At 46.3% G+C, this 14,942-nt stretch overlaps 3 protein-coding genes across 3 annotated transcripts; all 3 read left to right on the top strand.

Moving 5' to 3' along the window:
- Positions 1-1,185: 1,185 nt before the first annotated feature.
- Positions 1,186-8,517, top strand: LOC122764927 (SH3 domain-binding protein 4). Its single transcript, XM_044018934.1, has 4 exons — positions 1,186-1,351; positions 1,922-4,290; positions 7,674-7,862; positions 8,095-8,517. Exons 1-4 carry the CDS (start codon positions 1,225-1,227, stop codon positions 8,317-8,319), a joined length of 2,910 nt encoding a protein of 969 aa, XP_043874869.1. The 5' UTR covers positions 1,186-1,224; the 3' UTR covers positions 8,320-8,517.
- A 246-nt stretch (positions 8,518-8,763) lies between these two features.
- On the top strand, positions 8,764-9,585 carry LOC122764914 (NADH-ubiquinone oxidoreductase chain 5-like). Its single transcript, XM_044018916.1, has 2 exons — positions 8,764-9,225; positions 9,316-9,585. Exons 1-2 carry the CDS (start codon positions 8,764-8,766, stop codon positions 9,583-9,585), a joined length of 732 nt encoding a protein of 243 aa, XP_043874851.1.
- A 3,331-nt stretch (positions 9,586-12,916) lies between these two features.
- On the top strand, positions 12,917-14,049 carry LOC122764915 (ADP-ribosylation factor-like protein 4C). The gene has a single exon (XM_044018917.1). The coding sequence runs from the start codon at positions 13,215-13,217 to the stop codon at positions 13,827-13,829; it is 615 nt and encodes a 204-aa protein (XP_043874852.1). The 5' UTR covers positions 12,917-13,214; the 3' UTR covers positions 13,830-14,049.
- Positions 14,050-14,942: the final 893 nt, after the last annotated feature.

The following is a 14,942-nucleotide window of genomic DNA, read 5'->3' on the forward strand; positions in this document are numbered from 1 at the left end:
CTGTTGCATGCTCATTGTTAGCTGTTGTTAGCCTGTGATTAGCTCATTGTTAGTCTGTTGATACTCTGTTGTTAGTTCATTGTTAGCCTGTTGTTAGCCTGGTGTTAGCTCTGTGTTTCTTCATGTCCTGAAGTCTCTGCCACAGATTCATGTAGTCTCGTGTCTCTGTTGACTCTGTCTCTTGTGTTCACGTTGGAGCTTCATTAGTCGCGTCCACAGAGACACGTCCGTCTCGTCCGTCTCATTGCAGCGTCTCCTGACGCTGGGTTACCAGGCAACACCTGCTGATTTGAATGACTCTGCTTTCTTGTGCAGAGACAACGTCGTCCATGATCAGTCAGAGACTAAAGCTGCTGCGGTCTCTGTCTGTGGTGAGGACCACCCAGAGTTTACGCCTGACCTCTCCTGACCTCTCTCCTCCCACTCCTGTAAATAAATGACATCCAGACGTGGAGGCTGCAGAGCGCGCTCACACGAGTCCAACCAACACGAACCATGGGACGGGATCCTGAATAATTGTTGGACTGCACCTTTACAGGTGATCTCACTGGAGAGACGGAGAGACAACAGGAAACAGGAAACTGCAGTTTGTAAACCACTCACTCTCTCACACCAAACCTCACAGAGAAAACCAGTGATTTTAGCTGCTGCTCCTCTGCTGCCTCGTGTGGTCACTTTGTGGTCAATCTGAATGTTGATCTGAAAGTTTTTGTAACGACGAATTGACAAAATCAGAGCAGTGTGTGTGTGTGTGATAAAATCACTGGTTTTCTCTGTGGACTTTGGTGTGGGAGAGTGAGTGGTTTACAAACTGCAGTTTCCTGTTGGTAAAGTGTGTCTCACAGTGAGATAAAGATGTGACAGTAAACTGTCTCTGCTACAAACACACAAGTGGAAACTTGTTTATCAGCGAGTGTGTGTGTGTGTGTGTGTGTGTGTGTGTGTGTGTGTGAGTCGCTGCAGTTTTCTAACACTGAAACAATAATTCAGCTCTGATAATGACTGAAATCATTCCTATCAGCTCCTAAATGTTGACAGGAGACAGAAGGAAGTCACGGCACGGAACAACTTCTTCTTCTTCTTCTTCTTCTTCTTCTGTTTCTGACTCAGCCAGTTCATGTTTATTATTCACACTGAACAGTGCATGTGTGTCTCTGACAGATGACGGGAGGCCGCCACTGACGTCACTCACTGCTGTAGCCTGAACACAACCACGCCTCCGACATGGCCGCCCATCGAATCCGGGCCACCGCCAACAACAACAACGTCTCTCTGCCTCGCTGCAGGTCCGAGGGAACGCTCATCGACCTCGGCGAGGGCGTGTCGGAGGCCACGCTCACCGAGGTCAAAGGTCAGAGGCAGAGAGGATCAGTCACTTCATCACAAATCTGCTCAAACTACTTCTTTTGTTACTGTTTTGATTGAGAGAGAGAGAGAGACCCCTAGTGGCAGAAATGGCGTACTGTTAAGTGTACTTAGTAAATCCACGTAAACCAGTTAAAACATTTAGTTTAGCATTATAGGCAAATATAGAGTTAAATTAGCACTGGTATTTTGACTAACGACATTAACAAAACAGTGTCTGTCATGGACAACTTCATAGCTAATGAGATGCTAATGTTGCTAAAACATTGGTGACGTAGGGCTGCGCGATTCATTGTGAAATAAATCAAAATCGTAATATGTCCAAGTTTGATATTCAAGTCCGACGCAAGCGAAAGTCAAATCTGAGAGAATAAAAGGACATTTACGATGCTAACATCATCACTTGTTAAAAATAATCGGAATGGTTTGTTTTTTTGGTTCCACTCGGTTTGTGATTAGCTTGGTTCAGTAACTTTATGTCAACAAGTCTCTAAAACTTCATATTCTTCCGAGACTGAGATGAAGGTTCTCAGTTTATCTTGTTTTTTGTTTCCAGTGCCTTCTCCCAGTACCTTACGACTCGACGCCACAGCCTCATTTGGAGCCGCCAGGGAAGTCATCGCCATCAAGGACTACTGTCCGTCCAGCTTCACCACGCTGAAGTTCTCCAAAGGCGACCGCCTCTACGTTCTGGACTCGTCAGGCTCCGAGTGGTGGTACGCCCACAACAACACGGAGATGGGCTACATCCCCGCGGCGTACGTTCAGCCCATCAACTTCAGAGACTCGTCCCTCAGTGACAGCGGGATGATCGATACAGTCGGAGATTGCAACGAGGAGGCGGCCAAAGAACTGGATCTTTTAGGGGAGTGGGCTGGAGTGATCCTGAAACCAACTTCCTACCAAAATGGAAACCCCTTTGCAGGAACCCATACCTCGACAAACCCTTTCCTGAACGGTGTTCCTCAGAGCTCACTCGATCAGAACAGTAATGAGAAACCGGTCGACCTCCTCCTGTTTGACTCGCTCACTCCAGCAGCGTCCGACTCTGCCAGCAGCTCTGCCGACATCAACGGCTTCAGCAGTAGCGCTTATAACCTGAACCCTCTCAGTCCCTTGGACGGCGTGGGTCAAACATTGCGCAGGGACAACCCCTTTTTCAGAAGCAAGCGGTCCTACAGTCTGTCGGAGTTGTCCATCCTGCAGGCTCAGTCCGACACCCCTCAGGTCTCTTCCGGTTTCTTTGGAGGCCTGAAAGCGCCAGCGCCAGAGCAGTTCCAGAGCAGGGAGGACTTCAGGACAGCATGGCTCACTCACCGCAAGCTGGCTAGGTCCTGCCATGACTTGGACTCCTTGGGTCAGAGTCCAGGCTGGGGCCAGACGCAGCCGGTGGAGACCAACATCGTCTGTCGTCTGGACGGCTCAGGGGGAGCCGTCCAGCTCCCAGACACTAACATCAGCATCCACGTCCCCGAGGGCCACGTGGGTCCAGGAGACACACAGCAGATCTCTCTCAAAGCTCTGCTCGACCCACCGCTGGAGCTGAACAATGACCGCTGCACCACCGTCAGCCCCGTGGTGGAGATCAAGCTCAGCAACATGGAGACTAAAACCACGGTTACCCTGGAGATGAAAGTTTCTGTGGTGGTGAAAACAGAGAACAGAGCGACATCAGAGGTGTTGTGTGTCAGGAGCGACTGTAAGGAAGGTCCGTACACTCCCGTTCCTCAGGCCTACATGTACGGGGACACAGTCCAGGTGTGTCTGGACAACCTGGAGCCCTGCATGTACGTGTGCGTCGTGGCTCAGTCCCAGTCCCATTCTGTTTCTCCACAGTCCACTGTTTGGGAGCAGGTGGTGAAGAAGATAACTTTAGGAGTGTATGGTCCGAAACATATTCACCCATCCTTCAAGACCGTGGTCGCCATATTTGGTCACGAATGTGCTCCAAAGACACTGTTGGTGAATGAGGTTGGTAAACAGGCGCAGGCAGCTCCACCGGTGGCTCTGCAGCTCTGGGGCAAATACCAGTTTGTCTTGTCCAGACCGCAGGACCTTCGGGTTGGCGTTTACTCCAACATGGCCAACTATGAGGTCAAGATTAATGAGCAGGCCAGAGTGGTGCGGGGCTTCCAGGTTAAACTCGGCAAAGTCAGCAGGCTCGTCTACGTCATCTCCTCACGCAACTCGGAAGACATTTCAGATTTCACCTTAAGGATCCAGGTCAAAGACGACCAGGACTGCATCCTGGCTCAGTTTTGTGTCCAGACGCCAACACCGCCGCCCAAATCCGGTCCAAAGACATCGGTGCAGCGGCGCTTCCTGAAGAAGAAGGAAGTTGGTAAGATAGTCCTCTCTCCTCTCGCTGTCGCCACTAAGTACCCTGTTTTCCAGGACAGGAGGATTAACAACCTGAAGTTTGGAAAACTGATAAAAACTGTGATCCGGCAAACAAAAAACCAGTACCTGCTCGAGTACAGAAAAGGAGACTTTGTAGCTCTGCTGAGCGAAGAGAAGATCAAGCTGAAGGGACAGCTGTGGACAAAGGAATGGTACATTGGATGTTACCAGGGCCGAATGGGACTCGTCCACGCTAAGAACGTGCTAGTGGTCGGTAAGGTCAAACCCATTTACTTCAGTGGGCCGGAACTCACCACTTCAGTGTTGCTGGAGCAAATACTGAAGCCCTGTAAGTTCCTGACGTACATCTACGCCTCCGTGAGAACGATACTGATGGAGAACATCGGTGACTGGCGAGCGTTCGCAGACGCCCTCGGATACGTCAACCTGCCGCTGACGCACTTCTGTCGCGCGGAGCTGGACAGTGAACCGGAGAGGGTGGCGTCGGTGCTGGAGAAGCTCAAAGAGGACTGCAACAACGCCGAGAGCAAGGAGCGCAAATCCTTCCAGAAGGAACTCCTGACGGTGAGTTACAGTCTCCATCTTGTCCTCTCCCTTGTGTCCTCTTCTGTCCTCTGATATGAGGACATCTCAGGACTGAGGCTGACTTTTGGTGTCCAGTCAGTGACTCATCGGGACCTTTTGTGTTCAGATGATAAGAATTTAAATTGTTATTAAATGACTGTGATTAGCAGAATCACAAAGGCTTCAATCTGCAAGTATTTTTCCCTGGTTCTGGTTTCAATTTGTTGCCAATTAAAACAATAGAGAGAGCTGACATCATGTAACCATGGTAACAGCATTTTTGGTAGCCCATGCCCGAATTACAGAGATCTGGGCTTGTAACGGGTGGGTTGCCAGTTTGGAATCCCCAGGTAAGGGGCTGGAGAACCCTCTCAGCAAGATCCCCAATCCACATTGCTCACTGTTAATTGGACTCTAAATTGACCACAGCCACTGGAGGGCGCACATCCAGTCCTGGCCCTAGTCCTGTTTCCAAGCCTGGATGAATGGGAGTGAGGGGTGTGTCAGGAAGTAAAATCTCTGCCAATCAAATCAGGGCAGTTTATCGCCCCCTACAGAGCGAGAAACACAAAAGTGATAATTGATGAATTATTGTAGAGTGTGTTTCTGTAAAAAAACTGAGATTTTTGTCTCAAATGTTTTCTGTTTTTCATTTAAACTCCAGTTTATTTTCTGTCAGAGGACAGAGAGTGGAGAGACAGAGGACAGAGAGGAGAGAGGACAGTTTCACATAAACGCCACATTCCGTGTTCTTGGCGAGCTTTGATCGTCTCCGTGGTAACCAGTAGTTTTGGTGGTAATAAGCTAAAAGTAGAGTTCTATTCAGAGACCCAGCACCTTTGATTATGTCTTTAAACGTCTCTAACTGCTGTTTATGACCTGACGTCAGTGTTTGTCCACGACGCTGTCACACGTCACAAAGTTTCAACATCAAATCGGAATCACAAAAACATGATTGCTCTTTATTCTGATATTCATGTGAACTGAAACCATTCATCCTTTATTCATCCATTATTCATCCACGACTATTGTTAGAAGCTTCTTCAGGATTAAAACCAGATTTCTGTTTGTTTCAGCTTCTTAAATGTGTCTGTCTGTCTGTCTGTCTGTCTGACATAATACATGCTTTAGCCCCTTAACTCAACTTAACTTAACTTACACACACACACACACGTTATTTTCTCTGCTGCTGTTTTTTGTTCATCCTTTCATCACAAAACATTTTTGTCCTGATGTTTTTTTAGCCTTTAAAAATAAGAAGATAAAACCAGGATGATGTTTTTAAAAATGTGTTTGCTCTCAGGCTCCCCCTACAGTTGGTAAATGGTACAGTTTTGTTACCTCATGTTGTTACCTCGTGTCAAAGCTCGCATTCACCCTGTCATCAGTTCATGTACCATCAAAATAATCCTGGAGATTTTATTTCAGGGTTAAAAATCGACATGAAGACGATTTAAAACGAGAAGTGTGTCCTTCAAACATCTGTAAACGACTTCTGTCTCTAAAATAACTCTCACATTCCACAACTGAACCTCCAGAGAGCACAGGCCACGCCCCCCGAGGGGGGAGGAGGGGGAGGAGAAAAGGGCAGGAAGGAGGAGGAGGGATTAAAGAGGAAAGAAGAAAAAAAAAGTAGATCTTTGTTGTGTTTGAGGTTTTTTTCTCCTCCAGAAACAGGAAGTTGTTTCTTTTTTTGTCTGAAAGGAGGAGGAGGAAGAGGATGAGGAAGAGGAGGCTGAATAACATAATAATAAAAAAATAATTTGTAACACTTTTGAAAACAAAGTTACAAAGTGTTTTAAAATAAAGAAAAACAACAAAATAAAACACTTTAATAAAACATGTTAGAAGTGAAATGAAGACGGGGCCTGTCATTAAAGAGGCGGGGCCTGTCATGAAAGAGGTAAATAATGGCCGTTTCTCAGTATCCATACTTGTGCGTACTCCCGCGTACTCCCGCGTACTCCCGTACTTGTGAAAACGTCATCAGCCTCAGTCCAAGTTCTGTTCCAATTCTCAAGTAAGCGAACAGCGACGACGGTTCTCAAACCCGGAAGTGTTCTCGCTCCGCCCATTTTTACCAAGTATGCATCGGAGGTGACTTAAGCGTACTTGGGATGGCCATGTATCCCAGAATACATTTCGGCGGAGCATAGCAGCAGATAATTGAAATATAAATCTGAAATAAATATTTTTCTGTGTCCCGGAACAAAGTTTTAAGATCATTTGAGGCGAGAAATGAGTCTTTTAGAATTCAAACATGTGGTTTGTGTATGAACATATGACGTATTTATAGTTTGGCAGCGACGTTTGTCGGAGGTGATAAGCTCCGCCTCTGCGGACGCTCGGCGCTCGCTGTGCTCGGCACAGAGCAGCGTGACCTCGGCCTGTCCTGATGACATCATGACGTCACTGTCGTTAGATGCTCGGTGTGATCCATAGATTTGTTGTTGACGTGTTATTTTGATTTTAATGGAAACGTTTTGACCTGAAAGTTTGAAAGTTTGTATATTATTAATGTTTTATTTATTTTAACTTTGAATTTTAGATTTATATTAAAGTCGCACGGCCATTGTATCTGTATTTAAATATAATATGTAAATATTAGATATGTAGAGTAGTATATATATGTATATATATACTACTCTACAATGCTGTACTATATCTATTTTCCACATTATATTATTTGTATTGTATATTTTAATAGAAATAAATTAATAAATGAAGTTAAATATTTAAAATGTCAAAATAATAACAACATATATATGCATTTATTAAAAGTATTTCATATGTTCATTTATCAACACCGTAGGTGGCGCTAATGAGGCTGCAGCACCATTCAAACAGCAGAATAATACATACATACATCAACAGCAGCAGTTTACAGGCTCACAGTGAGATAAAGACGTGATCATGTGACGTGGATTTGATTCTCTAAGTCTTGTTGTTCTGGTGTCTCCGTTGGCGGCCATGTTGTTGAGAACGTCAGAACTGATCGATCAAGACGCTGCACGTGCTCATTCATTCATTCAATCATTCATTCATTCATTATTAGTCTCTTGTAGTTTGTGGTTTCACTGACTTCCTGAGTGTCAGTGAGAGATTAGAGCTGAGATTAGGATTAAAGATTCTCTACAAACATCTGTTAACAAAGTTCAAACAAATCTGCTGAGTCGCCTGTTAGCTTAGCATTTAGCGGTGGTCTGATTATCTTCAAATGCCACATGATATTAGCTTGAGTGTTAGCACTGGAGCAAACTTTCATTGCTTAAATGCTAGCATGCTAATGTTTTTTAGATGTCGTGAGCTCCTCCCACTAGATGAGCACAGACAAATGGCCCCGCCCACATTGACCCGTGTCTTCTGTGTCCTCTGTTCCTCAGGCTCTGTTAAAGATGGACTGTCAGGGTCTGGTGGCGCGCTTGGTCCTGGACTTTGTTCTCCTGACCACAGCGGTGGAGCTAGCCGGACGCTGGAGGGAAGTCGCAGAGAAACTCGCCAAGGTCTCGCGTCTCCAGATGGACGCGTACGAGGCACCGCATCGGGACAAGAACGGGGTCGTGGACAGCGAGGTACGAAGACGCTAAGTTAGCATGAAAAACGTCACTACAAAAGAATGTTAGAAAACAATAACATCATTAAAAATCATGCAGCGCCCCCTTGTGGCACTTCAAAATAAATCACCAGGACTGAACGTTCACCCATTCACACCTGAAGTCCGTATTTCAGATTCACACAAAGATTTTTGATTTCTAACACTTTTCTAATACTAATGAGTTCATTGCCCTGCCCCCTTATCTCCAGGCCATGTGGAAGCCGGCGTACGACTTCCTGGTCACGTGGGCGGCGCAGATCGGTGACAGTTACCGTGACGTGATCCAGGAGCTGCACATGGGTCTAGACAGGATGAAGAACCCTATCACCAAACGCTGGAAGCACCTGACGGGGACACTCATCCTCGTCAACTGCCTGGACGCCCTGCGGAGCTCCGCCTTCAGCCCCGCCTCTCAGGACGACTGCGCCATCTGAACTCTGGCTTCACAAACTGCTGTCGGGTGTTCGGCTCCTACGGCGCCACCCCCTTGCCCCGCCACCCCCTCACGTCTGGCAGTATTTAAAGAGTCCTTTGATAATGGGTCATAGTCGTGTATTTTTGTATCTTCTTACAGCGTTTTTAAAGCTTCACACTGTGCATCGAACACTTTTTAAAGAAAAGACACTTTCAGATTTCATGTCTCTGTTGCCATAGTTACACGTGTCAACACTCTTCTATTTATTTATATGTCAGGCAGAAGAGCGACAGCTTCTTCTGGTCTTCAGGTTCTCGCTCTCTGTGGTCTTTATGGTCGTCATGGTCTTCATGGCCTTAGTGGTCTTCATGTTTTGATGATAATCCATGAGTTGAGATTATTTTAACTTTGACTATGATACTCTGTTTCCTCTGTCACACACACACACACACATATGGTCTTCATGGTCATCACATTCTTCATGTTCTTCATGGTCATCATGGTCCTCATGTTCTTCATGTTCTTCATGTTCTTCATGGTCTTCATGATCCTCACGGTATTCATGGTTATCATGTTCTTCAAGGTATTCATGGTCATCATGGTCATCATGTTCTTCATGATCCTCATGGTCTTCATGGTCATCATGTTCTTCATGATCCTCATGGTCTTCATGGTTATCATGGTTATCATGGTCTTCATGGTCATCATGGTCATCATGTTCTTCATGTTCTTCATGGTCATCATGGTCTTCATGGTCATCATGTTCTTCATGATCCTCATGGTCTTCATGGTTATCATGTTCTTCATGGTATTCATGGTCATCATGGTCTTTATGTTCTTCATGGTCTTCATGGTCATCATGTTCTTGATGGTCTTCATGTTCTTCATGATCCTCATGGTCTTCATGGTTATCATGGTCTTCATGGTCTTCATGGTCTTCATGGTCTTCATGGTCATCATGTTATTCATGGTCTTCATGGTCATCATGGTCTTCATGGTCATCATGTTCTTCATGATCCTCATGGTCTTCATGGTTATCATGTTCTTCATGGTCATCATGGTCTTTATGTTCTTCATGGTCTTCATGGTCATCATGTTCTTGATGGTCTTCATGTTCTTCATGGTCTTCATGTTCTTCATGTTCTTCATGGTATTCATGGTCATCATGTTCTTCATGGTCATCATGTTCTTCATGGTCATCATGTTCTTCATGGTCTTCATGGTCATCATGGTCATCATGGTCTTCATGGTCTTCATCCTCCTGCTGATGAATAATCTCTGCTGACTTTTTTACTTTTCGTATCTTCGGACGTGGAAAATCTTGGGATTGTTTGGATTAAAACCAGGAAACGTCTTCAGAACAACGTACGGACGGACATTTTGTTTCAGTTTCTTCTGTCCTCAGACGTTTTCCTTCCATGAAATGGAAATGTTTTGATGATAATCCATGAGTTGAGATTATTTTAACTTTGTCACACACACACACTTTTATAGTGGAGATGAAACCTAAACCGTGTGGTGCCGTGCCGAGGCGAGTAGAGCCAGAGGAAATGTGCCACGTGTCGGTGTGTCTCACGTGTCAGTGTGTCTCACGTGTCCGTGTCATGTGACTGCCTTCATTACAAACAATAAAATGTAAATATTTGTACAAACACTTTGTTGTGTTGTTGGATCACAAACGTCATCATCAGCAGCTTTGTTTGTCAACAAGGAGGGACACTGTCTCACTGTCTCTGACCTGTCTCACTGTCTCTGAATGGTCTCATGTTCAAAACTGTGGGGCTGTGTTTTAGTGTGGACAAACCAAAACTGAGACTTTTATTGTGAAAGTGCAGGTTTGTTTTTGTCTCCTCATCAGCACACAGAGGTCAAAGGTCAGAGGGAACTGATGGAACAATTTTGTCTGAGGTGAAAAACGTAAAAAACATCAAAGGCTTTAATCACAGTGTGTGTCTGTCTGTGTGTGTCTGTGTGCGTGTGTGTGTCTGTGTGTGTGTATTCTGTGTGTGTGTGTGTATCTGTATGGTGTGTGCATGTGTGTGTGTCTGTGTGTGTGTGTCTGTGTGCATGTGTGTGTGTGTGTCTGTGTGTGTGTGTGTGTGTATGTGTGTGTCTGTGTGTGTCTGTGTGTGTGTGTCTGTGTGCATGTGTGTGTGTCTGTGTGTGTGTGTGTGTGTGTGTGTGTGTGTGTGTGTGTGTGTGTGTGTGTCTGTGTGTGTGTGTCTGTGTGTGTGTGTGTGTGTCTGTGTGCATGTGTGTGTGTGTGTGTGGTATGTGTGTGTGTGTGTGTGTGTGTGTCTGTGTGTGTTGTGTGTGTGTGTCTGTGTGTGTGTCTGTGTGTGTGTGTGTCTGTGTGTGTGTGTGTGTGTGTGTGTCTGTGTGTGTGTGTGTGTCTGTGTGTGTGTGTGTGTGTGTGTGTGTCTGTGTGCATGTGTGTGTGTCTGTGTGTGTCTGTGTGTGTGTCTGTGTGTGTGTGTCTGTGTGTGTGTCTGTGTGCATGTGTGTGTGTGTGTGTGGTGCATGTGAGTGTGTGTGTGTGTCTGTGTGTGTGTGTGTGTGTGTGTGTGTGTGTGTGTGTGTGTGTCTGTGTGTGTGCATGTGTGTGTCGTGTGTCTGTGTGTGTGTGTGTGTGTGTGTTTCTGTGTGTCTGTCTGTGTGTGTGTGTGTGTCTGTGTGTGTGTGTGTGCGTGTGTCTGTCTGTGTGCCTATGTGTGTCTGTGTCTATGTGTGTGTGTGTGTGTCTGTGTCTGTGTGTGTGTGTGTGTCTGTGTGTGTGTGTGTGTGTGTGTGTGTGTCTGTGTCTATGTGTGTGTGTGTGTGTCTGTGTCTATGTGTGTGTGTGTGTGTCTGTGTCTATGTGTGTGTGTGTGTCTGTGTCTATGTGTGTGTGTGTGTGTGTGTGTGTGTGTCTGTGTGTGTGTGTCACAGACATGGATTATCATACTCTTCTTCCTCTTCCTCTCCCTCCTTCTCCTCCTCCTCTCCACGAGGAGTCAGAGCGATCACAACGCAGACAAAACACTCTCCTGCTTCTTCTCCCGGTAAACACTGGTGCCATGGTAACCACTGGAGCACAGCATGCAGGTCACCATGGCAACCTTTATGTGTTAGTGTGTGTGCACAGTGAGAGAGGATGAGGATGGAGAGGAAACAGATTCATCAGTTCATAGTTCAGGAAGCTGAAGTTTGTAAAGCACTCACTCTCTCACACCAAAGTCCACAGAGAAAAGCAGTGATTTTAGCTGCTGCTCCTCTGCTGCCTCGTGTGGTCACTGTGTGTCACTGAGGTCAATCTGAGTGAAGACTTTCATATGACGCATTTATCTCATCAGGCAACAGTGTGTGTGTGTGTGTGTGTGTATGTGTGTGTGTTTGTTCTCTGTCATAAACCTGGTCCTAATGAGACAGAACCTCATTTCTGAGGAACTGGTTAAGTCAATGAAGAGTCCTGAGAAGAATAGCTGTACAAACCTGTGTGTGTGTGTGTGTGATGAAACATCAGCAGCTGAATGCTGCGAAAAAGACACACAGTCAGACTGTGACACCTGGTGGACACAAGCAGAACTACACACACACACACACACACACACACTGCTGCCTCCATCACTGAGTTGTAATGTCTATTTTAGTGAATTGGACTTTTAAAATCCTTCATTTGGACTGAACTCAGTGACACAAAGTGACCACACGAGGCAGCAGAGGAGCAAGTCTGTAACCCTAACCCGTTTACAGACTTCAAAAATGATGAAGCAAGTTGATCAGTTGCCTTATTGTGTCTTGTGATCCAACTTACCCTCTGTGGATCACTGCCCCTGCATCTGCCCCTGCATCTGCCCCTGCATCTGCCCCTGCATCTGCCCCTGCATCTGCCCCTGCATCTGCCCCTGCATCTGCCCCGGTCCAGCTAGTTCATTTTCCTCCAAGTTTCTGACACAGTCTCTTCAGAGTCCTAATACTCACCACGCCGTGTTTATTATTATTATTATTATTATTATTATTATTGTTATTGTTATTGTTATTGTTATTATTGTTATTGTTATTGTTATTATAATAATTATTATTGTTAATATTGTTATTATTATTATTATAATTACATTACATTACATGTCATTTAGCAGACGCTTTTATCCAAAGCGACTTACAATGGAATCAAGTACAATTAGCCAGGGATGGAATCGAACTTGCGACCATGATGTCTTTGGTACACAAGGTAGGGTCTTAACCACTGAGCCACTCCACCAATAATAATATTGTTATTATTATTATTATTATTGTTATTATTAGTGTTGTTATCATAAATACTCCTTCATAAATACTCCTTCGTAAATACTCCTTCATAAATACTCCTTCATAAATACTCCTTCATAAATACTCCTTCATAAATACTCCTTCATAAATACTCCTTCATAAATACTCCTTCGTAGTTTTTTCATATTTATTGATTCTGAGATTATTTAGTTTTTTTCTTTTGCACGTGGCAACACATCACAATGTGAGTGTGTGTGTACCAGCAGGTGGCGCGAGAGGATCAACAATAGTGTGTGTGTGTGCGTGTGTGTGTGTCTTTGTCACAGTCACAGTCACATGACCCTGTGGGGGCGGAGCTTCTCTGAGTGCTGCTTCTTCTCCTTCACAAACGCAGCCGCCGGTGAATCAGAGCAGAGAGGACACGAGGACAGAGAGGACACGAGGACAGAGAGAGGGACACGGAGCGGCTGCTGAGACACACACAGGTGTGTGTGTATGTGTGATGGCGCGTGTGTGTGTGTGTGATGAATACTAATAAGCGCCGCGCCGCGTCCTGCTGAGGCGCACCGCGGAGTCCGCGCGCACCGCGTCCGCTCCTGACGCACCGCGACACCGCGGCACCGGTTCTCCACTCCCGGTCCGGGACTTCTGTGATCGAGTCCAAACATGGGGAACAGCTTCTCCAACATCTCCAGCTTCCAGTCCCTGCACATCGTCATGCTGGGTCTGGACTCGGCGGGGAAGACCACGGTTCTGTACCGGCTCAAGTTCAACGAATTCGTCAACACGGTTCCGACGATCGGCTTCAACACGGAGAAGATCCGCCTGAGCAACGGCGCGGCCCGAGGCATCAGCTGCCACTTCTGGGACGTGGGCGGTCAGGAGAAGCTGCGGCCGCTGTGGAAGTCCTACAGCCGCTGCACCGACGGCATCATCTACGTGGTGGACTCTGTGGACGTGGACCGGCTGGAGGAGGCCAGGACCGAGTTGCACAAGGTCACCAAGTTCGCGGAGAACCAGGGGACGCCGTTGCTGGTCATCGCCAACAAACAGGACCTGCCCAAGTCTCTGCCGGTGCCGGACATCGAGAAGCAGCTGGCCCTGCACGAGCTCGGCCCCGGCACCAGCTACCACGTCCAGCCGGCCTGCGCCATCATCGGGGAGGGGCTTCCTGAGGGCATGGACAAGCTGCACGAGATGATCCTGCGGAGGAGGCGGTCCCTGAAGCAGAAGAAGAAGCAGCAGCAGCAGCAGCAGCAGCAGCAGCAGCAGCAGCGGTGACACGCGGGACCAGGATTTAAACAGGCCGGCCTGTTTCACCTTTGACCTCCAGGGTCACCTTTAGGACACAAAGTGGCGTCTTTTTTTTTTTCCATCTTTACAGACGTGACCGTGTTTTAACTGTCGCGCTCTTACAGGGACAGTCAGAGAGCGCCCCCTGCTGCTGAGGACCAGCCTCTACCATCTCTGCGTCACATGATCACGTCTGTATGTCACTGTGACACACCAAACCTCAGCAGTGATTGTAGCTGCTGGTCCTCTGCTGCCTCGTGTGGTCACTTTGTGTCACTGAGGTTAATCTGAGTGAAGGATTTTAAAAGCAGAATTTGACAAAATCAGGCATTTGATCTCAGTGATGGAGGCAGCAGTTCTCTGGGGTTTGGTGTGGGAGCGTCACAGACGTGATCATGTGACGCAGATACAGACGTGATCATGTGACGCAGATACAGACGTGATCATGTGACGCAGAGATCGTAGACTTAATGTGATGCAGATTTTTAGGTCTTTTATGAAGTCGCTGGATTTTCAGTGTTAAAAAACAGGAACTGTCCCTTTAAACTCCAAGATGCTGTGGCACGTGGACGTGTTGGACTCTCTGTGGACGCCGTCTTCTCTGACTCCTCCCCCTTCGTGGATGTTCATGGAAACAAAAACAATAGAAGTGAAATGGTGAGACTGAGTTTTTGTGCAGCTGACCACAGGGGGCGCTCTGCACGCGTGTCAACACTTTGCACTTTTTATTTCACACAGAAAGTGAACACAAGTGAAGTATTTTTTTCAATATTAAAAAATTTAAAAATGAACATGTGACTGTTTTCATTTTGTACAAGGTCATGTGATGGTCATGTGATGTTTGTTAAAAGGCACAGTTCAGTGTTTTAAGTGCGCTCGTAAACACGTTAAAAAAAGACAAAAGTCACATTTTCTGATTTGTTAAAATGTTTTAACCACACGATCGCGTCTTTGTCTGCGTCACATGACCGCGTCTTTGTCTGCGTCACATGATCGTGTTACTGTTGTCGCACACTTGCGTTACTGTCGTCGCACACTTGCGTTACTGTCGTCGCACACTTGCGTTACTGTCGTCGCACACTTGCGTTACTGTAAATGCGC

The sequence above is a fragment of the Solea senegalensis genome, unplaced genomic scaffold, assembly GCF_019176455.1.
Source record: "Solea senegalensis isolate Sse05_10M unplaced genomic scaffold, IFAPA_SoseM_1 scf7180000017765, whole genome shotgun sequence".
NCBI lineage: Eukaryota > Metazoa > Chordata > Actinopteri > Pleuronectiformes > Soleidae > Solea > Solea senegalensis.

What these genes read in the sequence shown, in the direction of transcription:
- LOC122764914 (XM_044018916.1), top strand. Translation starts at nt 8,764, where the DNA reads ATGGTCATCACATTCTTCATGTTCTTCATGGTCATCATGGTCCTCATG. An exon ending in TGGTTATCATGGTCTTCATG is followed by an intron (nt 9,226 to 9,315) that starts GTCTTCATGGTC and finishes ATGTTCTTCATG; the next exon opens with ATCCTCATGGTCTTCATGGT.
- LOC122764915 (XM_044018917.1), top strand. Translation starts at nt 13,215, where the DNA reads ATGGGGAACAGCTTCTCCAACATCTCCAGCTTCCAGTCCCTGCACATC.
- LOC122764927 (XM_044018934.1), top strand. Translation starts at nt 1,225, where the DNA reads ATGGCCGCCCATCGAATCCGGGCCACCGCCAACAACAACAACGTCTCT. An exon ending in TCCAGAAGGAACTCCTGACG is followed by an intron (nt 4,291 to 7,673) that starts GTGAGTTACAGT and finishes TCTGTTCCTCAG; the next exon opens with GCTCTGTTAAAGATGGACTG. An exon ending in ACGGGGTCGTGGACAGCGAG is followed by an intron (nt 7,863 to 8,094) that starts GTACGAAGACGC and finishes CCTTATCTCCAG; the next exon opens with GCCATGTGGAAGCCGGCGTA.